Source organism: Paramormyrops kingsleyae, chromosome 3 (assembly GCF_048594095.1).
Source record: "Paramormyrops kingsleyae isolate MSU_618 chromosome 3, PKINGS_0.4, whole genome shotgun sequence".
Lineage (NCBI taxonomy): Eukaryota > Metazoa > Chordata > Actinopteri > Osteoglossiformes > Mormyridae > Paramormyrops > Paramormyrops kingsleyae.
This window is the reverse complement of record NC_132799.1, coordinates 4,708,259-4,732,999: the sequence shown is the minus strand read 5'-3', so window position 1 is coordinate 4,732,999 and position 24,741 is coordinate 4,708,259. Positions and strand designations below refer to the sequence as shown.

Below are 24,741 nucleotides of genomic sequence, written 5' to 3'. Positions count from 1 at the left end.
CTCAGTGTCATTGCGTCATTTTCCCGGTGGCTTAACTGGATGGCCCAGGACCAGGCAGGTCTCAGATCAGACTCAGGTCTGTTTATTTCTCTGCTTAAGACCCAGTGATGCCTGTTTCTTAATGACCTTATTTATATTAGTGTGGCTATGTTCTGTGTTCTTGGGAATTGACAATAGATGACAGGGAAATTATTAGGTGACAGGGAAACTATTAAAAACAAGAGATACAAATGAGATGGGGTCCACAAAAAGGCGAAGAGCTGTTCTGAGGTGAGATCTGCTACATATTTTGATTTGCTTGTCACATCTCAGCTAATTAGGAGCAAGGGAGATTATGGCAGCTGCCAACTTCAAATTACACTTCTGGGTTAACCTGCAATCTGCCTCATGAGCTCATCAGTCCATATCTGCTACCCCAATCAACAAAATTCTGTAATTCAGACCGGGCCCTAAATTTTGACCACTGATTTGTGTTCAGACATCTGGCTTATAGTGGACAATTACTTTGGACCCAGAATTTGTGGTGCATCAGTAAGGCACTCAAAAATACTTCAGCTAATGGCAGCATTTCATCAAAGTGATTCGCAGTCTTTCTCAGACACCGGAGGCTGAAGGCGCGATCTTTGATTTGATGATTATGCTCAATGCCAAGTGGAGCTAAGTGCAGCAGGTAACAAGAAGAAGCAAAAAGATGATGAAAAGATGTACAGGCATTATGAGGGACAGCCCTGTCAGAGATGCACTACCTAGCTATCTGTGGAAACACGAAAGACATCAGGCACCAGAGAAATTCTGCTTGATAATGGACCGGGTGAAGTGCTCGGCGATGTCGAAACTGGCAGCTCTGCTTTCTCAACGTTGGGTGCTTGACATTTTCTCCATGAGATTGCCAGATGTGTCGCCATGACTCAGAAGGTGCAAGGGAACGAGTGATTTGATTTCTGTGCACGTTCATCTGTGTGTGACAAGAACCCCCCCCCATGTTTAATCTGCCATGGACCAGTCACTGCATCCAGAATTCATCAGAGAGAGAGAGTGTAAATTATTAATCCCTTAGAGGGAAATTCTCTTATTACAGCAGCATTAGCAACATGTAACACCATGTAACATGCATCACACCAGGCATGTTTTTAAAAGTAATAATTAGATAAAGTTAATAAATAAAGATAAAGATGAACAAAATTATCCTAATGGTGTGCAAGTAGTTGTTAGTATTGTGCAAGCCGTGTGCAAGTAATGTGCAGGATATATTAGTTGCTTTGCATGTAATGTGCAGGATGCATTAGTAATTTGCCAGACAATGAGGTGAACTGCTGTACAGTAGAATGGCAGCTGGTACATATGATTTCCTGAAGCGTTACAGCAGGGTTGGATGAGTCTACTACTGAAGGTGCTCCTCCGTTCAAGTAGCATATTGTGCAGGGAATGATTGTCGTTGTCCGTAATGGAGAACAGCTTATTGATTATTCTGCTCTCCACCACTTACTCAAAGGTGCCCAAGGTAGAGCCAAGAACGTAGTCGGCTTTTCTGATTAGCTTATTAAGTCTCTTTTTGACTTTTGATGTGATCACTTTGGTCTCGGTGACGTTCGGGACAAACTGACTTCCTGCATACGACTCCACAAATGTCTTAGTTCTCTAGACCGTGTCGCCTGACCATCACCGACACACGCAGGCCTTGCAGTGCCTGACGAGTCCTGGCAAGATTCTGAACTGCATTGGACGTCAGAGGTGTGCAACGTGAAAAGGAACAGAGGTAGGATTGTGCCTCGTGGTGCTCCCCAGTCATGCACACTGAGCACTATCGGTCAGATTGTCCGTGATCCAACAGGTGGTGGCTGGTGGCCACCTGCATCCCCTGCATGCTCTCAATAGGACTGATTGGATGGTGTTGAATGAACGTGAGAAATCAAGGAACAAGATCCTTACAGTGCTCCTCGCTCTGTCCAAGTGACTTTCTGCGGGAGGTAGACAATAGCATAGACCCCACCAATGAGGCTGGCAGGCAGAGGGTCCAGATAAGTCCAGGCTCACCTGGGGTCTGTTTCACAAAGCAGGATTACTTGCTTAGCCAGATAACTTGCCAGATTTAAGGTAGTCTGAGCTAAATAGACCTTATTTTCATCAACTTACATTTAGCCCAGACTACCTTAAATCTGGCAAGTTATCTGGCTAACCAAGTAATCCTGCTTTGTGAAACAGGCCCCTGGGCTCTGATGTGGGTCAGCACTAATCTCACCAGGACCTTCATCACATGTCATGTGAGGGCAACGGGTCTGAAGTAACTGAGTGGAGAGGGAAGCTGCCTTTTTGGAACAGGCACCAAGCAGGATGGCACAATCACCTGACCCAGGATCAGGTTAAAAAGATGCTGCAGAATCACACGCAGCAGTCAGACACAGATCTGGAGGACCCTGGGGCTGGTGCCATCAGGGACTCCCACCTGGCCTTTGTGGAGTTTCTCCAGCTGTCTTCTCACTTTGCTAGTTGTGGCAGACGTGGGGCTGTGATGAGTCGGTGCTGGGGGGAGGTGACTGTGGGGGCGCTAAAGGGAGTGAGGTCCGGGCACTCCTGGTTAGGGGGGTGGGAGAGTGAGAGAATGAGCATGCAGAGATGGGCTCCTCTGGGTAATCAGACAGACACACATAAAGACAGATGTTAGCAAAATGTCAGAAGCCTTATTCACTAACACTTCACCCACAGTACTGACTGTCTGTCTACCCAGCTCTCATTTATGCCTGATGTATATGTATGTGTGTATACAGGCCAGCACTGAGAGCTGTTGCTTTCCTTCAGCAAGGTGCATAAAGTCCAATTTTCCCATGTCTGGATGGGCGGTGGAATCAGTCTCCTAACACACCATCTGTTAGGCAAGTAATGAGCCAATCGACCTATTTCACAGTTCTCTTGAAAACCCAGCGAATTCTACCACAGGCTTCGTTTGTGTTTCCCGGTGTCCCAAAAAAATCCAGCTTTAAGATTCTTCTATACCGACTTCCTATGTATAAAGAAACATTCTTTCATTCAACCAAAGACTTCATTCGAAGCCTCACACGCAGCGTTCGCTTGCTAATTTCCATTCCATTTGTATAAAAACTGGAGAAATGTGAAGTACCCCTTTTTCTCGGGGGCGTATTGTGGTGGGTCAGCGCTTCGGGGAACGACACCGATGGCCGGAGTCCAGCGCTGCAGATTTCCACACGGCGCTGCCAAATGGAGACAATGGCAGCGCTGCCACAGTGTATAGCGAGAGGGAATGCGAGTGGGAATACAAAGCAGTCAATTACCAGAACAGCCCCTCTGTGTCCCTCTCAAGATCACAGCCAAACTCATGCACTTCACTTAAGAGCCAGTGCCATGTCCGCATCTCATCGTCACATCCCGTTTGTCCCTGATTAATTCATTTTTATAAAGAGCCCCCAGTTGACTGCATTTTGTTAAAGATGAAATTATGCAAGAGAATTCCCTGCTGTGGCTATAAAATAAACTATAATGCATTTAACTAATTATGGACAAGCTGGTGGGACGTTTTAATTAGCGAACCGCAGATGTTCCGAAGTTGTCGACGTTTGTTTGCGTTTCGTTTTGTGCTTTCCGCGCTCCGCTTCCTCCCCGTGCCGGCAATGCTGTGCTGTGAATCTGCACACAGCCTTAAGAGACCGCCAAGGCCACTCTTTGTGGAGCCAAAAGCTACTGATTATCTCTTTAATGCGGATTAATGGTCTCAGATTATACATTGACGTTTAGTTCTCCCACAGAGCTCATAGCTTGTTGATAAGAATGAACGGGATAAACGTTATCGTCGACGTTGTGGATTTGGTCAAAGTGCCTCTCCAGTCTGCTGAGAGAATACACATATATGTATATGTAATGTTTTATATTATGTATATTTATGATGTGTTTTCTCGCACTGGGAACAAGGAGCCCACTCGTTCGTCATAGTACGCTTTTCCAATAACCTAGCTGACAGAAGCTGTTATTCACACACTCCGCTTGGCTTGGAAGTTCAAAGCTCCGAGATAAAGTAACTATTCATTAGCCACAGATGACAAAGGTCAACATCAAAGAGTGCCATCTCTGACTCTGCACTAGTCATGTCTTTCACGTCTGCCCGTGTCACTCGTCAGTTGACAGTCGCCCAAATGCCAGGCATCCTCTCCTGGCTCACGAAGGTCCAGAACTTGTCTGAAGAGTCTCAATGGAGATCTACAGCTCCTGACAGCTGAATAACGTGCATTATCTTCTCTGCCGGGAGGACCGAGTGACAGACAGCTGAACAATGAAGGGAGCAGAGTTACATACGGCTAGATACTAATTTGTGTTGTTAGGGATGGCGGAAAAATTAATGGTTCACAAACAATGGCGGCACTCGTGCTCAGCTGGTGAATGAAGCAGGGACGTCCTGAACATACTGTAAGTTTTATGCTGGAGCCTTTTCAGCACAGGGTTACGGTCCCATTAATTTCTCTACTTCAAAGACGCCGTTCCAGCTAAACATGTCAGGCCTTATTAGGCGGAATGAACTGCGTTTGAAGACTACAAATACACATACATCGATTTACTGGTACATTTTCTGATACATCCATCCATTTATTTCTTATACACAGTTCTATCCAAGAGATCCATTAGAGATTTGAATAGTCATTGTTTTCCCTTATTATTTATTTTTTCAAAAAAGACATTAGAAATAAGGACTCAGTTATTCTTTCTGGAATCGAACATTTAGAAAAATGGCCTTATGTCTGAATAATAAATTAGCTGATTAAGCAATTATAAGCAAACTATAGAAAAACTTGGGTTGGTGGAAGGAAACGTGCAATTATGCAAACATTTAAAAATGATTAGATTTTTCTTTGTTTACCGTTACTGTATCATGCTTTTTCTATGCAGCATATAAGGATGCTGGAACTCTAAAAAACACCTGCGTTTGGGCAATAGGATGCCTACAAGCTGGATAAGGGATCATTTTTAAATTGTGTCCACCCAAAGAAGAGCGATGAGCGATGCCAATATATATATATATATTTACAGAATTGTTTCAGAGCCAAAATTGCAATAAAGATGAGTCCCCCCCCCACTCAGCTACTGACCAACTGAACTATAATGCATTTCTTGGCAGACAAAAACTTAGCCAATAAATAAAAAAAAAAAACATGAACAAGTTTTATTACTGACAGCTTGATTATGATGATGGCGTGTTTTTACATTTTCACCCATGGCAGGGAGACTTTCAACAGAGAAGCAAACTAATCAGCTAATGGACACGTTACTTTTTAAAATACGTCTAGCAGATGTGAAATTTGAATGTATTATTGCCTCAATAAAGTGGACACATTGGAAAAGGCTACCGCACTGTAAACTAAGAGCATCGTGGAGTTAAACAGTGGCAGGCTGACGACAGCCAATCAGGAGCCTCTCATATGTCAAGCTCCAAACTACTCTAACCCACATTACAGGCCATCTTAAATGGTCACTAATAATCTGATTTATGGGTTTTCACAGTCCCTTGCCCTCCCTTTTGTCCTGCTCTCTGCTCCAAATCCCTTACAGATGCCCCCCCCCCCCCTTGTCAAAGGCTGCCAACAGCCGGTCCCCACATTCACGGATGCCAGGATGGTGAGGAACAAGCAGTCAATAATCCCAGGCAGCTCCCACCGTTGCCAATTTCCTCCACATAATGAGATATCCAGATTGTATCTTGTGTAACAGGAAGACCAGGCAGCTAAAAATGCTAAAGTAGCGTCGCTTCATCGCTGCCTGAGTCCGTCATTAATGTTAGGGCTTGACTGCTTCGCTAAACGCAGCCTCTTCAGATAATTCACCTCCTCATCTATTCCTCCATCCATCTTCAGACCACAATTCCCAGTAAAGGCTGTGGTTAATTAGCTTGTAAAACTGTTAATAAATGATAATGCCAGCACAGAATATACGATGAGGAAACCAAGGTTATGTGGTAACATAAAAAGATCAAAAGAATCCCCAAGATTTCCTCGATCTGGAGGCATGTATCAGTCTGTCGATACCCATAAACTCCACATAAAAATAAGCAGTGTAACATAATTTGACAAAAAAGCGGTATTGCTTTTTTATGGGAATGAAATATTACATACGGTAAACACAATCATAAAATAGCTTTTTAAGAAGGGGGGGATTTACTGTAGCCGTAAGTGACTTTTCCAGGAAGTAGTAAGCAAGTCCCCATTTTACTCTTGGCTTGGTTATTAGCCCTGGTTTTATCTCACACAATAACCAACCCCAAAACCATCTCCCCACCCTAAGAGGACTCGCCGAGAGTAAAATAACCTAAAATCCAAACAGAGGACATTGCTCAGTGCTTGGCAATGGGTGCCAAAATAAACAAGATTAATCCTAATCCTGGCCTGGTCTGCGCTCCGGTTGTGTTGTGTTTTCTTGGGAGCGGAGCACCTCGGACAGATTTATAGCAAAGCCTTTGCATACGGTGGCAGCTGCTGCCCGGAGGGACGCGGATCCTGAACGACAGTTTGACACTGAGTGTGGAAAGATGGCTGAACCCCTTTGAGATACTGCAGGAGACGTGCCGACCATGACACTGAAAATAGTGACGCTGGGCAGTCTAAGATGGGAGAGAGAGAAGTCACTATTCTGTCTAAATCTGTCCATGAGAGTGACTGAATTTAACTGAGAATGTGGGGAGAAGGCATGCTGGGACAATAGCAGAACTGGACACCTGTATCGGCTGGTGTCTTTTAAAGTGACCCATCTACAAATGACACATCATTCCCAAATATACTTGTGGCCACAGCACAACACAGAGCCACAGGCAAAAGATAACGACTGGTGTGAGACTGATGGAATTTTCAACATCCTCTTTTTGTCCGGTTAAACTTTTCTGTTCTCTGCTAGCAGCTTCTTTCAGACAAACTTGGCCTGCTTTTTGAAACATGTACTTTTTTACTAAGTTTTGGTGTAGTACCTGGGCACCGCCTGTATCTGTGCACAAGAGTCAAACTTGATGCCTCATTTGCATAGTTCCCGCCAACTTTCAAGGGGTTCCCCAAGGACCCTAACTGGTCCATTTCACTTTTCCCATTCTATATGACTTTCTGGTTTGCTCTTCATCTGCAGTGTCACCTTAAGTCCACCTGACCACAAACTCAATTGTTTTTCCACACTTAATATCTTCCTTCAAATTGAAATGTTATTCTGGAACCTTATATCCAAAAGATTCAAATTGTCACATATATATTCATTTATTAATTCTTCCCAGCCACTTAAGAGTGCATGTTTCACAGTCGCACACAGAATGGTGGCTTTGTACTGCGAGAACTGCCGGTCGTCCTCTTGAACAGCCCTGCGTGGAATTTTATGGCCCAGTGAACTGCTCCACCTTCACTCGCGAAAACCTTCTACTCGTTAAAATAAGGGGCACGAGGAATTATGAAGGAAGAAGTCATTAGTTAAGTTCAGTGAAATGAATTAAGGTGTTTTTAGGAGTTGCTTAAATATCAGCATGCAGAAAGGAATATTTTCAAGGTCAGATAACTGGCATTAGAGCCTGTAGTCATCCTATCATTCACTCGAGAGAATCAGCAACAGAGGCATTAGGTCAGTGAAATTAAAGGTACACTATCATATAAAAATTGTAATCACTGAAACCTTAAATTATTTAATTCTCCCCAAGTGTATTCAACATTTAATATATATCAAGCTAACTGAAAAAATAAGATCATTTGAACTAATATGCAGACGAATGTTCAGTGATGGTGAAGTGAAAAACACTCCAGAAGAGAATATTTCCCAGCAGTTTTGGAGGGACACTGAACAGCTCACAGACCCAAATTGTTGTCGCAGCTCATGAATTGTAATTTGTGTCAGTTGCAAATCCAGAACGTGTGAACTGCTGGTGCAGTCTTGTGTATACTAAATTAGCCAACATCCCATTGGTTCTGGTGTTGGCTTCCACTGGGTTCAACCAATCAGTAATGAACTCCAGAGGAAAACCCCACCCACCACAGCATTTGGTCCAACAGAATTTGACATGATGATTTTAGGATACAGACCATCGATTGACATCAAAGCCAAAGGCAACTGAGTGTCACGCTCACATAAATACCATCGTACTCAGCAATTGTTGAAACAGGATATCCCAAACTTTATTTTTCTGTGTCAAGAAGTGTACCATGTATAGCAATCACAGTTAGTGTACTTCCGTCCTTTTTGTGTGCAACACAAAAAATGAAATAGACAACAGAACAAAATAAATGATATTCAGATACCTGAAAACATAAAAAAAGGGAAAACCGCCAGAAAGAGATCCCAAGCCAAACCCTGTCAAAGAAAAGCACAGCAACGAAAAACTGCCGCTCATAAAAAAAAATAAGAGACCAGAACGGTGACCAACAAGGCCGAAATGCCCCAGCCGTCCTTGCGGACAAGGTCGCTCCTGTTTGGGGCCAAAACACAGCACGCAGAGCTGTCACGGGGGAAGCCGAACGCCTCAATTCATTGTTAAAAAGGAGGTGTGGGTCACGTCTGACAAAATCTGAGGGGTGTCCGTGCATTACAGGACTGACGGCACTGTGCCATTGAAGTCTGACACCATTTTTGTTTGAAGAGGCTTTGCATTTGCAAGACCACAACAAAATAGCCATTTCCCCCCCTCAAGAATCCTATCTATTACATCTAGCAACACCACACTGATAGGTAAATTGAAACGCCAGCATCCCCAGTGAATAACTCTAAGCACACTGTGAAGACCACAAGTGACAGTGGGTGTCCTCTAGGTTTGTACAGGTTGGGAGGAAAGGGGGCGTGGCTGTAGGCCACCGTCAACAACCACTCACTTGCAGGACTTCCTCTGCAGTTCGTTCTGCTCTGGCAGGATACTTAATATTTCCAACAAATTCAGCCATATACAAAAAAAAAAATCCACCCACAAAAAATGTAAATATTAGAAATACACACTGCTCAACGCAAAAGAAACACAAGATAACCAACCTTGCAAAACCCCTCCTTTAAAAGGCAATATTTGTCATTCTATACCAAGGGATTCAAAATAAATACTTTGAAATCTCTATTTGTAATGCTGTGTATAGTGTCAGACTGGCAAATGCTGTACAGTACTGTATATACATATGAACTCTTCAGTGACAAAATATCCTTTGATTTACAGTCCTATTCAGCTGTAAAATAATTATACAATCACTCTTCTGGTACCATTTCTACAAATTCCTCTGCCTTCTTGGTCATACATTCTTTAGATTTATTTACCCTCACGTGCAAGAACCGCAGATACTGCCTTTTAAAAAATTCTAATGTGCAAAAAAAAAACAAAAACAAAAAAAAACGCCCTCCATCAAGTCAAATAAACAGCGGTTTGCGGAAACAAAAATGAACAGAAATAAAAAATAAAAAACACCTACATCTGAATCTATACAACATTCAAACTCCCCTGACAGTTAAGGACTGGGATACTGTGTACTATATACAGACATGTTTTCATCCATGCACAGTGTTTACAAGTACCACATTAACATTCCCAAATATGGACATGGCGAGAAACAGGGGTGGGACGGATGGACGGACGCCGCGTAAGTGGCACGCAGACACACCACCGAAAATTTGAGGCTGAGCAGAAGTTCTCCGATTGCTCTGATGCGACAGGACACAACATACGGCTGCAGAATGTGTTTTTTTTGTGTCCGCAGAGATCAAGTCAAGGTCAAGTTCTTCTCCCTCCCCCATCGTCTTCATTTTTAAATTCCCATTTGTCTTTCATCGAAACATCACCCCCCCGGTGGCACAGTTCTCAGCAAACTCATTATGCCACCATTTTCCGATTTCTGCCAGCCGTTACAAGTGCAATCTTTTCCATTATACTGCAACAAAAAAACAAAATCAGCTCGTATATAAATGAACTGCCACAAACTTGTATTAAAAGGGATTAGTGTGATACAATCTGATTTCAATGCTCAGTCGTTTTTTTTCCTTTGTATTCAAACCAGACCAGTGTTTCCCAATCCGGTCCTTGGGGACCCACAGTCGGTCCACGATTTTGCTCCCTCCCAACTCCTTACTGGACTGGATTAGCAAACACCGTACTAGACTACTACAAACCCCCCAGAGTCCAAAATCACCCTAAAAACTGTTACAAGAGCTGCAAATTCTTGAAAAGTGAGATGAGTAAGAGGTACAGGGCACCCCCCTGCTCAGGGACGTTTGCGGTTCCTTACAAACTATGCTTTAAAAAATCTCTACACGGGTGAAACAGCTTTGAGGCTTTCGAAAGCGCTGCCGGGAATCTCTCTCAGATGCCGTGAGACACGACGCTCAGAGAAACTGCCGTTCCCCTCAGAGAGACCCCCATTCTCTATTGGCCATTTTCTATACGAATGTTTCCTTTTGGCAACCCATGGATAAGGTTGCAGTCAGGTGAAAGGATCAGAGACAATTTCACGCTGCTATATATATATATATAAATATATATATATACCCTGTAAGAGCCTGAAAACTCCAGTTGCAAAGACAAAAAAAAAATTAAAAATTAAAAAACAAAATAAAATCTTGCAACGGTTCGGAATCCAAAGTCAGACCACTTACATACAGCCATTGTAAGCTATAGATTTCACACCACTGTCAAAGAAAGTATTGATTATAAAACAAAATTAGTAAGAAATCTGGGTTTTTATGCCTTAACATCTAAAAAAAGAGCTTAACTAATGTATAAATATACAGTTACCATCTGCACTGTGTGGATGCCCCATCCATTGCTAGTCCTATAGCTGTAATATTGAACTATGCTTTACTTTGAGACAAGAACTTTTTATGTATCACTGGCAGTTTAAAAAGACCACATGGCAATCTTTTTGTACAACATATATCAGTACTCAGATGAACTCCATGACATAAATCTTCTAGACAGTCAGCTTTCTTGAGAGAATAACGGGAATCAGTAAAAACTTTTTTTTTTTCATTTTAATATTAATCTTATCGCTTTACATAAAAAACCATAATGCCATTTCATATATAACTGGAGAGGAGTGCGATTAACAACAGTTAACAACAGTCGCCATGGTAAGTTTAGTAACAGCAGTGCCCCTCATGGCTTGTGTAGGTATTGCACCGTGCCATTCGGTCTGCATGGCTTTCCAGTGCGATGGGGCAAGATGGCAGTGGACAGTCACCAGGTAGATGTGCTGAGATGGGCGGAAGCTGCAGTCGCACCGCGTTTGGCTAAAACAGAGGTCACATCAATTTGGACAAGATCAGCAATCAGTGCTATAGGTGTTTGACAAAGAGACACAAAATGACTTTGACCAAATTATCCTGTGGCTACATCGGAGGAGAATTTTCTACGATGCTGTTCCTAAATAATGCTTTAGACAAGTATTTTTTCCCTCCGGTCAATAATTTTCCACTTGACATCCTCAATTGTTCAGCAAATGTGTGTGAGTGTCTGTGTGTGACGGGGGGGGGGGGGGGGGGGGGTTTGTTTAACCGATTCAGGTTTACTGGGTCTTTAGACACTCAATCCTGTCATGAGTAACGGCTGCAGATATTTCACGGTATTTCACTCAAAGATCACTGAAGTAACCACATAATTAAAATTAATGTTTTTCGTTACTTAATAAATAAATAAATAAAGCTTCAAGTCTATAACCAGCAAGGTGTAGAGGGTCCCACAGACACAAATGACCTTTATAGTGAATCTCCAACTGCTGGTTTAAGGGCTATTAGCAGCAAATGTTATCCTTTGGGGGGGGGGGGGGTTGATGCTAATCAGGACATTGCCTGTGCTGTTCAGCACAACTGCAGTTTGTTTCATATCCATGCATTTTTAAATTATTTTTAAACGTGGGCATTAAATTACTCTTTTTTTTCTATACCCCCTCATATGTTTTGAAAAATGTGTAAATATGTTAATGTTTCCATGGAACCGCTATGAAAAAGACATGCTATACATTAATCATTTATCTAAACGTGTGGTTATACATGAACCAGTACTGACACCTTTCAAGCAACATTTTGAGAGATCATTCTTCATGTGTTACATTATGGCTGTTCCTCTTTGTATTTAAAGGATACTTTTCCCTTCCCTCTTTCAATTGTTTTCAGGGGCATCTCTTTGAAAAGGTGTTTTCCGGGCTGCTCTCTTTATTGTCCTAAACGGATAGTTCATCCCTTTGCTGGGACTGAAATTGAGGGGTGGGGGGGAGGGGGGGGTGGAGGGGTGGGGGAGCTTGGAGAAGATCAAAAAATTTGTGAAAACTTTTTTCCGCTGTTGCTTTTCTGTTGATTCGTTTGATTTGATTGAAGCGGGGTCTGTTTAGAAGCCCTTGACGTGGCAGTACGCCTCCAGGGATGAGAAGAGAATGTACAGGAGCCAGAGGCTGACGAAGAGGAGGGTGGTGAGCACTTTGGGAGTCCGCGGGCCGCCCAGCTCGCCGCCGATCTCGGGCCGCCGCCGGTACATGAGCACGCCGACGCAGATGAACGCGAAGATGGTGAAAAGGGTGACGGAGAAGGCCAGGCTGCCCGGATCCACCATGAAGCTCCTGCCGTGGCTGCCGTGGTAGATGGCGGCGATGGACCAGGCCACGCCGATGCCCAGGAACACGTTGACCGCATTGCTGCCGGTCACGTTGCCGATGGAGGCGTCAGCGTATTGGTCTTGGATGGCGGCCACTTTGCTGGCGAAGGTATCTGGGGGGGGGGGGGGGGGCAGATGAGAGGACATGCAGATAACATGAAAGACATCGACTAATGACATCACTGACGACAGCGGCACGGCAATCCGGCCACTCGTCACCGTCATCACTGAGGTCCTGTGACTGTCATTAGTGGCTCAGTAGAACCAGATATTGACCCGGACTTTTTAAAGATGCCATTATAACCATCTTAAGGTTTTCATTAATATGGGCTAGTGGGGAAAAATTGCTCATTAAAATGATTGATTTTACAGGCAAAAGAGAAGAGTGTCAAGAAAAAGGTTTCAAGCGAGTGTGCATGTGCACAGCAGAGTGTGCCACGGTCATGGCGTCTCACTTTAATGCCTTTCTTAGGGGGGGTGGGGGGTTACCAGGGGAGAGACCTGGACGAGCCACTGGAATGTGGTGGTGCGGAGGACTAGGGGGGGCGCGGGGGTGAAACACACAACAGACGGTTTTGTGTGGGTCTTTGTGCTGCAGCCAAGCCCTGATGGGAAAGAGGGGCCGTGACTGTAATTCCTGACAGGGGCCCCGCTACGCGCCCCCCTGCTGGCCAGGGCTGAGAATGAACCAGCGAAATGCTGAGTCAGACTCTGCCACCTGGGTGTGCCGCTTCAGCCAAGTTCAGATAAGCAGGGACTTTTATAATAGGGATGTTTAAAACATCATGGCCCTTCTTGGGGCTTAGACAGGATGCCCTCACTGTAGGGGCACACAAAGAACCTGCTGCCCCCCCCTGAGGTCACCTAAGAGGCAGGAAACAGGAGGTCTGTAAAATGGCCGAGCTGCCATGCTCAATATGTAAATATGTACCGTGTACAAATACTGCTGCCTGCCTGCATGTTCAAGCACAATAAAAATACAACAGTCATTAGCCTGTTCAGAGACTGGCCATTGATTGGGGATTACAGTGTAGATGTAACATTACGGAGGAAATGAGCTGGAAGGAATTCTTGGACATTTCAGACGCAGCATCGAGGACGCGTGAGACCCGGGGTCTGGGAGACAGCGGGCAGCCGCTTCTAATTTGGCCACATGAGGAAGGAGCTTAAATTCCCCAGCGCTGTGCCGCCTGGCACCGTGCCAAGGTGGAGCAACACCAGGAAGGGCTCCCGCTTGCTGATGTGTCCGGTGCAGAGCTGCTTTAACAGCTGCACGTCTGCGTAGATCGAGTTTCAGGCGAGTTCTGGCGCATCCAGTCCAAGCAGCGGCCAGAATGATGGAGAAAAAAATAAATACAATACAATAAACCCCGTGGCCTGCAGCAGGACCTTATGGGATGCCAGCACCCCCTGCTGGCCATCCAAGTGTCAGCAGTATCACTTCTTCTGAAGTCAGTCAGTGCAAACTAATCCCCCCCTTTCTTGCTTGTGAAGTCCTGCCATCCTGAGACAGCACTTCAAACCAAAGCCAAATTGTGGTTCCTCTGAGGGAACCAATAACACACACATGCACAATAACAGAGACACACGTTCCGATTTTTTGTAGAAGCCGCAATCCTGTGCTGCCACCAACTCCCCTCGCCTGCTGCCAAACTTCCCCTTTAAATTCAGTCCACACTGCTCCTCTCACCTGCTGCCAAACTTCCCCTTTAAATTCAGGTCACCCTGCTTCATGTAACGGTCCGCCATCCACCCCCCCCCCCCCGGGCAGGCGGGGCGTGCCGGCATCCTCCCACCGTAACCCGACTGGTGCTGGCCTGCTACTTGAGGATCTTACTGAAATTCCCATGGTGCCCTTTGGCCAGTCACAGAAGACGACTCCTTCTGTCTCTGTTCCAGGTTTTCCTCTCCGCAGTCCATCACCGCACCCCCCCTGTTCTGTACAGCAGCTCAGCCTCCAGGATTCACAGCTATTCAGCTCCTCCAGCTGAGTCTTCAGAGGTTCTCACAACCACCGAGGTTTGCACTGAGCTACTGGGGCCGGCTGAGGACCCTTGCAGGAATTTCAGACATACTCTAAAGCAGGAATGGAGCTCCATTAACATCCACCTGCAGCTGTTCTATCATGAGGGTGCTGGCCTGCTTCGGCGATCCAAAGGCTGCTTCTGTCATGCCTGCCTAAGCTGAGGAACATCGAGGGTTTGTCACGAGTGCTAAACATCACTTTGTTCCTCCACCTCCTGCTCCGGGGTCCCTTCTTCAGCTGCTGCGCTGCCTGCCGGCCCTCTGATTGATCCTGGCCTGGGCCTTTCCCTGTAATTCACCTCTGTCTGTCCTCTCCCCCCACCCGCGGTCTCACCCCCTTAAGGGGCTTAGTGCCAGAACATAATTAGCACCTTCTTCTGGGCCAGTGGGATGTGTGTCAGTTAGGGATCCCAACTTGTGACCCAAAGATTGCATGTTTACATTATAGAAGAAATTCTACTATTGCAATTATTCTTTTCGAAATGAGTAGTTCTGGTCTACAGCTTTGGAGAAATATCCAGCTAATTTATTATTATTATGATTATTAAAGCAGATATTTGTTACTATGGCTATATGGTATGCCAGACTTGAAGGAGACAGGGGAATGGATGGATTCTTCAGTCTCTTCCATTGTGGTTTTGGACCTTGCAGCATCTAATCAGTTCCTTCTTTGCTTTTGAAACAGAGAAGGTGGAAATAAGACTTCTAATAACCATATTTATTATAAAAAGGTCACTTTTGTTCGGGGCTTCCGATGGCCTGCCAACACAAAGTAAACTGAGATTCAAAGCATAATTTTAGGTGAGACACTGTATCAACTGGTCTAACTGGGATAGCTGGGGGAGGCAGCTGTTCTGCACCCAGAAGCTAACAGCCAGAGGTCTGGCTCAGTCCTGCTATTTCATTGCATTTATTTTCTATTTATTCTCACTTTTACACGTGTTATGGCCAGACAAGACTACCCACTCTTAATTTAATTACAACATTTTCGTGCCCCAACAAGCTAACTGACCTGTTAATTAACTTTTTCGTGTGCAATCTGGGAAAAAATGCAGCGTGTTTATAGAAAGGTTTTTTTTAAACTTGCTCCTTAAAACTGAGAACCCTTGCGATTGTCTTCAGGCCCTCCTGGCACACGGCAGAATTACACCCGGGTTATTATTTTGTTTTTTTTGGGGAGCAAAGTGGGGGTGGGGGCTGCGGGAGTAACAGCCGATGCTCGCTTCACTAACCATAACAAATGATGCTAAATCTGAGGCTTGGCGAATGGCTGGACTCATATTCACCCCTGAGCAATCACCCCCGAACAGGAGGTGCAGGCACTCAAACAGAATCCTCCGCCCACACAGACCAAATTCATTTTCCACAGCTGCGTGATGAAGGCTGTCGCATCTATGTACCGAGCAATTGATCACACTCATGGAACTGCGTTGGGGAACAAGGCATCGCTAATGGATTCACGCCCAAATTATACATGGATTGAGTAGGTGTAGGGTGACATGTTATGGCGGCACTGCGTTGGATAAAAGCTCACGAAATCCAGCTTTGGCTCTATATACAACTTCTCTGCCCTGCGTCTTAAATTGAGCTGCCATCAGTTTTTAAGCAAACATTGTGTTTTGCAACAGAAAAACGTTGGGTGCCATAGGATAGGAGTGGCTCTCGAAGTATACTGTATAAAAAAATGCTAAAAAATATCTGGCAAGAACTACTGATGCTCCTTGACTTACGATGGGGTTATGTTCCAATGAACCCAACCTAAACTGAAAATATCCCAAGTCTAATTTGAATGTGGTGTGATATGAAGTATTTGGGCGTTCAGTAGACACAATGGGCTTGGGAATCTGGTTAAGGAAAAAAACAAGTACGATATGTTGCTAAAGACTGTATGAGATATTTACAGATTGCTACAGAGACTGGAAGCGTGGCTGCGTGGATGCTGCTGTCACCCAGCATCGGTAGACAGTATCGTCTGGCGTATCACTACCCCAGGAACAGATCAACATTCACAGTTTGATGGCTACTAAATGTGCATCACTATCGCACCATCATAAAGTTGAAATATTGTTAGTTCACAAAGCATCTGTAGAAAGGAAATGAGTTAATGGGCTTATCAGAACTGTCTCTGAGACAGAGAGCAATACCATGATTACACAGTGGGATTATGGGACATCTAAAAGAGATGACACTCTATGAATAGTGTGATTATGACAGGCCTATGGGACATGGAACTTTAACCCATAATGGATTTTTTGAAGTTTTGCTAAAAATGGAAATTATTGACAACAGTATGGCTGGTGTGATGTCATGGGAGGGAGTTTGGGAGTCTTACCAGGTACAGAGGTGCCAAGAGCCACAAACACCACAGCGGTGACAGAGTCCTTCAGCCCAATGGTGCAGCCAAAGTGGGACGCCAGGTCTCCGATGACGGCGGTGAGCACACCGATCATGATGATGGAGACCACAAAGCACGCCCAGCCATTCCAGTAATCTGTGGGTGGCACGAAGGCAAACAGAACCTTCCAGAACACTGTCAGGAAGTGCATGACGTAGTCAAAGCAGGAGGGCAGCTTTTCTTCGCCACAGTCTTCGTCGTCGTCGTCCTCCCCTGCAAGGCGGAGATGAGAGAAGACCATCACTGAGGTCTGTAATAACACCTTATACTAAAACACACCAACGCTCTCACCAGCTTTCAGTGGATATTTGCTGACCCCCAACCCCCTGCAACATTGAATTTCCTTCCCTGTGAGGCAGATAAAAGCACAACCTAGAAATTAATGCCTGTTCCTATCGCACATTTTTTGAAGCCTTTTCTCTCCTGAATGTCATGACAGTTCCATAAGAGACAGCAGTGTTACTTCTGAAAAGGTTGAACACTCTCGAAATTCCATTACCGTCTCCCTGTATCTTCTTCACTCTCTTTTGAGGGCAATGTGACTCTCGAGAGGCACATACTAAGCACACAGAAGCATCGGAGAGCCAGAAACAGAAGACAGAAACCAAAAAGGTCCTGTGGATTTACCATAGGGGCCATTTCTGTGCAAACAATGGCCACATCCTTCTTGTACCGTTGTCTCCTTCCAATTCCCTAATTGTCAGCTGCATAAGGCTGAGTTTGTGATCGAGTGCGACAAGCAAAGAATGAACAAACATGACTGGTTCCTTTGTTTTATATTTTTGGGTGATGCTGCTTTCTGAAGCTCTGACCATCTCCAGGCGTGGCACACAGAGTGCATGGGTTAGGATGAAAGAGAAGCACGCGGCTGCAAGACAGGAGGGCGGGGGGATGACAGGTGATAAGGACATATCCCTTCACGTTTGGATTGCCAGTGATCATACAGGTTCTGCTTCTTCTCTTATCACGAGCCCAATGCCCATTCCTCTTTGAGGAAAACCAAAAATGTAACTTTTCGTTTACATTTTCTTGCACGATTTTGTTAAAAGCATCTCGACTCTCATCCCTGCTCTTTCCTCCATCCCATGTCACAGGCTTGTGTCAACTGCTCAGATCCCGTCTTACAGTTGATGGCCAAATGCACTCAGCCGATCTCGATGTGCTTGATGAAAGATCAACACTGAGGGCATACTGAACTAATTCAGTGAAATTCTTTGATAGTGGTTCCTTTATGATACTGGTACTGTGGACTTCATACAGCCAGTAGCAACAAGTGGAGTTGGGTAGGTCAGGTCCAGTAAGTAAAAGTCCAGACCAAGATCTTGTTTCAACCAACCAGCTGAGTACTCTGACTGTGACTTTTTATACTCAACTGGTTGGTTGAAGCAAAATCCTGGACTGGAGTTTTACCCTCTGGACCTGAATTACCACCTCTGTTGAAGTGTAACTGTGAAGACATCGCACATAATGGAGCACAGAAGGCATAATAATTTTACGGTAGCATGCTTTTCCAAAAGCGATTACTGCCTCCTACTGGTGAGGAGGTCACAGATACAGTGATATGGATTCCAGTGGCAGATTTCGAAGGATGCAGTGAAGACCCATGTCTACCAAACTGTTAGCACTCTATGCTAAGACAGGAGATGATCCCTGACAGCTTGGATAGTGGACAGAGAGTGAAGGATTCAAATGCAATTGGTCTGCAGTCACTGAGACAGGATATTTTATCATTGAAACCAGAACAATGGTGGTTGATTGGAAGCAGGTGAGGGTACCACATTGGTCCAGAGATTAATTCAATATATCTGTGGAAAATGGGGCTGTTGAGTGTTATATTGTTTTTTCCGTACTGACCTGCCAAAAAGGAATGAAACTGAACAAGGGGGAATGAGACAGAAGCAGGCTGCAATCATGAAGCACAGATTTGGCTGCAAGATGGGGACACAGCAAAGGAATAAAAGCGGTGTTGGGTTATTCTCCAGTTGTTGGAATCGATTGGCCCACTGCTCCTGTGTGAGGGGGATCATACATCCCACCGAGAACGAGAGAAGGAAATTCCCCGGGAGAATAAAATGGTTTTCGAGGTACGTCTGACAGGTTAACGGGACATTCTTTTGAAAGAAGTGAGATATCCAAAAAAACCTTCTTGCTTTCTTCTCCAGTTCAGGGTCATGGTCAGTGCAGAACAGCTGCTCGGTGGGTGGTTCCACTGATGAATCAGGGACAGGGGTGTCCGGCCAGTTTGCAGTGGAATAAAATGATGAAGAACCCGTTGTTTGTCTTACAGAGTGATCGTTGTTTGTCCAAACTGAAGGAAGCTCCCTGGCACACAGACTTTTCCTGACAGATGCTGATTTCATTCCAAAACAGGTTAGTTATCCATCAGGACTTCTGGCTTATCTACAGTGAAAATCTTCCAACACATCCAAGTCAACAGAACCACAAAAAATGCATCAGTAATGACAACAACACTGTGGCAGGCTCCACTGTAACCATCTCCAAACAACTAAAGACTGCATAGCTAAAAAATTTGCAAAAACAGTGTCTAGAGTTTTTAAAGATAACCAAATGGCTTACGGAAACTACTTCACACATTATTATGACAGAATACAAAGAAATTATGTTTAATTAGCTCTCAGATATTGGGGCTGACCAGACGCCAAATAGGGTCTGCTGCTTGTCCTGCCTCCTCCAATCATCTAGCACCATCAAACACCGGAAGTGAGCTCATGTATCTCAGGTGTCCATACACTAGTGGATACAGCTAGTAGAAATTTAGTTCCACCCGCAAGCAGAACTGATACATCCAAAACTAACCTCACAGTCATTTATCACAATAGAGTTATGATGACTAGAAAGAGGAACACAAGGAAAAGTTAACTGCAGTCACAAATCGTGAACAAAACCTGGACAGCTCAATCAGCCTTGCTTAGGGGCATAAAAACACAAGAATGTTTGGCAACCAGTCAGCTATAAGCTCACCAACCAGTCAGCTATAAGCTCACCAACCAATCAGCTATAAGCTCACCAACCAATCAGCTATGACAAAGCTCACACGTTGAGGTTGCAAGGAAGTCGTTGCACTGAAATGGCACCACCGCAGTGCCGAGCAGGCACAGGCCTGAAAGCGGACGGGCCGGACTCACATCTCCCTGGCTTGCCAGTCCAGCTCACTGAAGTGTTACTCACAGACTTCTGGCTGGCAAGAAGAGAAACCCAGGTACCGGAGCTAGACACCAGAGCAGCGGTGAGATAGCTTAGCCAATTACCCTGCTGATGAGAACAATGAGAACAATATTACAATCATCTTTCCTCCCCCCAGCCAGAGCCCGCTGAGCCCAAAGACAATGCTAGTACATTCCGGAATAAACGTAGGCCTGCCTTAAGGTCTGCCTCGGGGCCCACGAAGGCACAGACCGGGTGAGGAAAACAGCCGAATAAGGGAAACCTGTATAATTTTATCCCTCCATTCTCATCAAATGAGTATTGAGACCATGGCTTGTGTAACGGTGCTTTGTGTGTGGGGGGGGCAGCAATTAAAAAATGTATCCGACAGCCAAGCAAAGCGACTGAGCCTCCCCCGAGGCGAGCAGGAGGCTGGCCCTGCCCTTCTTCCTGTCCTTTCATTTCCTCATGCTACCTCCTGCCAAACACCTCCTCTGGTCCTCAGAGGTCCGCTACGGAGAACCTTCCTACCGAAAAGCCGACAATGAAGCCGATCGATTCAGCTTCACCACTTGTTTATTGCTCAAGCCTCAGATTATTTGATGGCCCTCTAGGCAAATCTGCTGTGGTTGGGAAAAAAAAAAACAATTAAACATCAGATGGAAAGTACTGGGTATTTCTCATGGTGTCTGTCTAGCTGGCCGGCTATGGGGGTTAGTCAACGATGGGGCACGGACTGATTAATAATCCGTGGTAGTGACCCCTGGATCTCCCACCTGGAGGCGCTGTTTGGTAGGCCTCCTAGACGGTAGGCCTCCAGTTTCCAAAAACTCTTCCTCAATTTAAAAAGATGATACCTGAAAGGGAGAGTGTCACAAAAACAGAGAGGAAAAAACAAATCCATAACTTTAAGATTTTTCCAAACATATTTCATATGCCCACTAGAGAATATAAATTCCTCCTTTGTAGGTGAGGCTGAATACGAAAAGGATGGTTTATACTAACTCTAGATGGTTCTTACCTGCCAGAATCCGGCCCCCACACCCTCTCTGTAATTACATCTGCCCACTGCTTTTATTCCTATCACAATTATACACCTGCATCTCCATTAGGGTCAGACGCGCATGCAGAATGCAATACTAATGAAGGGACAGGACTCGCAACCAGACGGGTCACGTACTGCGCTGCTGCATCGCTGCTTAGAGTGCTACTGTAGCTGCGTAAACGTTTTTTTTTTTTTTTTATTTAAAAAAAGGAAGTCACCTTGACTATGGGACCGATTGAAAAATGAGTAAATAAATTCAGTCTGTGCGCCTCAAGCCATTAGCCTCAAGGGCGGCAGCGAGCAACTGTAAAATTTTGTGGCTGTCACTGACAATGCAGAGGATTGCAACAAATTTACTGGGCAACACAGGGTGCACTTCTGGGGTGTGACAGTTCATCAGGCCTACGGAAAATTAAACTGAATTATGACAAATGACTAACAGGCCGTTAAAGCTGTGACAGGAGAGAGAGGAGAGACCACAATTCTGAATAGCAGGTAGTTCCGGCTCTTTAAATTTCACAGCTGTGTGGGTGTGAGTGGAATTCTGGGGGACGGAGTCCCTGCAGGGCAGTGGCCATTTCCCCTGCACTCGCAATGTTCTGCCAGAATATTCCATCTAAGACTCCCCACCTCTTCTCCAGATAAAGACAACAGCAAAAGACCTTGACCTCAATCGAATATCCTAAAATTAAATGATTGTTAAAACAGAGACAAGTTACCCTAAAAAGACAATATCTTATAGTAAAGTATTGAAATCTGGGACAAGATTGAAACACATGAAGGAATCAGGTCAAAATCCTCATTATTATCATCTTTTCAGTATCATCTTTATAGTACAGCCCCCCCAGAGGAAATTATAATTCCAGTTGCAGGGTGACACCATTGTTACTGTGATATTTTATAGTAATACTATGTGACAAGAGGCACGCTACAGCTCATTATTTCATCCAAGGAGCTCAGAAAGGCAGCCCGCTGATTCCCACACAACGTTTATCTCTCCACGGAGCGAAAACGCGGGCGGGATGCCAGTGGAAGGACCGGCAGATCGGGGCTGCGGCCGCTGCGTGCTTCTCCGAGAGTGAAGTGCATTGTGACTGTCCGCTGTCTGAAACGGCAGAGGGAGGCTTTGAGGACCTCCGGCACAGATAGAAGAAGGTTATTTTTAAATGAGTTTGGGCGCCAGGGGATCGAGGCCTTTGCAGCAGAGAGACAGAAGCCTCTGTACGCTTTGTACTGTATATACACACATTTTTTGACAGGTAGAATGAATAGGTTGCTACCTATCCTAGGAAACACAGGGGTGTGACGAAGGGGGACGAGACACCGCCGTCTGTCACAGGGCAGACAGACAACAAGGGCACTTTATCATAAAGCAACAATCCACCACAACACCCCAAAGGAACACACACACACACACACACACACACACACACACACACACACAGCCAGGGCATGACCTGACGAAACGAATGACCCAATCACAGAATTACCTACATGCTACATTTTGCCCCAGACCTCAGTTCTCTGAATCCTGTGAGTTTCGTCATAAACGTGTCTATTGTTTACTCACATTTTATACCCTGAATAACCCAATTCCTTTCTCTGAAGGCAGCAAAAGCCTTCAAAGTCCTTTTTTTGTGTGTATAACAATAGCTGGTATAGGAAATACTAACAACATACATAGGAGGAGACTATTCAGCTACACCGTGTCTCCTAATTTAAACACAGCCCATTGGTCCATACATACATACATACATACATACATACATACATACTGTACATACATACATACATACATACACACATACATACACACATACATACAAAGTCAACTTTCAGGGCCGGTCACATGGTCATAATATGTGCAATGTTGCCTTGGGGCAAAGGTCAATCCTACAGCACAATGCCAGTTATTAGACTATGCTAAGAAGGCAGGAAGTAAAACAAACACATCAGTGTTATTTTGTCAGACAATATTATCATAATGAATTAATTATAGGGAAGCTTATGTGTTTTTTCGTAATAAAAATAAGCCTGAACACGGCTTCTCAGCAGTTTAATTGTGTTTAATCAGAGGAAAGCTGTCATCTTCAGGCCAGTGGCAGTCCAGGCGTGCAGTCGTTTGAAATGCAAACAAGCGTCACACCGTGATTTCAGGGGCTTACAGACACGCTCTGCATTCCAGAAAGCTGTACATTCTCAAAATGAGTTGGTCACACTTCTTAAACCCTGACACAGGCTCTGCTGCACAAACAGACCGGCTGTAAGTGACTCACAACGTGAATTAGTCAAGGGCAACTGAAGGTCGTTTCTTTACAAATTTAAGCTGAAATCACACAGAATGCCACAAGGCACTGACTCTCAAATGTGCTCGGCAGAGGAAAAAATAACAAAAGGAAAGAAAAGCAAAGGATGGACAAGCAGAGAAACAAAAAAAAAAAACATTTTAAAAAAGAAAAAGAAAATTTTACTTGCTGGCTTATGTGTTCACAGGTGTACAAAGACAACATTCCCATATTAGAGTGAGAAATGAAGAACAAATTAAAAAATGAAATGGTAAAAACATGAATTACATTCAGTGATTTGATTGAACCTTTTAATATAATGAAACTAATGTTTTTCTGTGTTGCTGGCCCGGATGGCTGATGGTGACCATCTCTCTGCCTGATGCATGCGTTACCATGACGCCCACACTCAGGAGTCAGCAGGTGACTTCACAGCTGATGACTGCGTGTGCGAGAACCGTCACGTCTCTGAGGAATCCTACCGGCACCCGAACAGAACTCGGGAGAGTGAAGCGGTGGGAAAGGGTGACACCTGTGTAATCGCTCTCATCTCCCGTTCACCCGTCGACCGCAATAAATCGAACAGCAAGGAGCGGGCGACATGGGGAACACGCCAGGCCGAGTCAGAACACAGCCGACGGCGCGTAAACGCTCCTACGCCATTCCTGGGAGATAGGGGCACATCTCCTGTAAATATATTTTAAAAATTCAAAGTCACGACAGGGCACCCGGTAAGATAACACCACAGCATGGAGAAAAAGAGGGGCTTCCTCACACGCCCGTCGGTCAGTGTGTGCCCAGGGGGCAACCCGACATGCCAGGTAAACCCCCAATTACTCCCGTTCCCCTCTTCTGTCTCGGCCCGAAGCTGTAAGTGAGCGACCTACTGATGCCCAGTACAGTGAGAATCGCTCCCACCCCCTCTGGGTGAAACTCCAGGTTCCCACTGGGTCTGCCCACTGCAAGGCCACCTCACAGTGATTGGGAACACTGGGCACAGCGTTACGCCATTAAACTCACCGTCCCGCTAAGGAGGGAAGGTGTATTTGATGCACCACCCCGACCCCCTGCTTCCATCGCGGAGGGGGGTGAATCGGACCTGCTCCCCGCCATCAGTACATGGCCAGAATTCCATACATGCTGATATAAATCTTATTTATTCTCATCGTTTTCACAGCGCATTGGCGGGAAGGGGTGGGCGGGGGGAGGTGGGTATGTGGCAGCTGACAACAACCGTAACCTAAAAAAAAACGGA

At 45.1% G+C, this 24,741-nt stretch overlaps 1 protein-coding gene across 3 annotated transcripts in view; it reads right to left on the bottom strand.

Moving 5' to 3' along the window:
* Window positions 1-12,197: 12,197 nt before the first annotated feature.
* The window catches only part of slc8a1b (solute carrier family 8 member 1b), a 94,614-nt gene continuing 82,070 nt past the window's right edge, over window positions 12,198-24,741 (bottom strand). For all 3 annotated transcript variants that reach the window (XM_023796269.2, XM_023796268.2, XM_023796270.2), the window contains 2 exons: window positions 16,929-17,204; window positions 12,198-12,684 (listed from right to left, as the gene is read on the bottom strand). In XM_023796269.2, coding sequence (XP_023652037.2) covers window positions 12,308-12,684; window positions 16,929-17,204 — 653 coding nt within the window. In that variant the 3' untranslated portion in view covers window positions 12,198-12,307. The remainder of the gene's footprint in view (window positions 12,685-16,928; window positions 17,205-24,741) is intronic.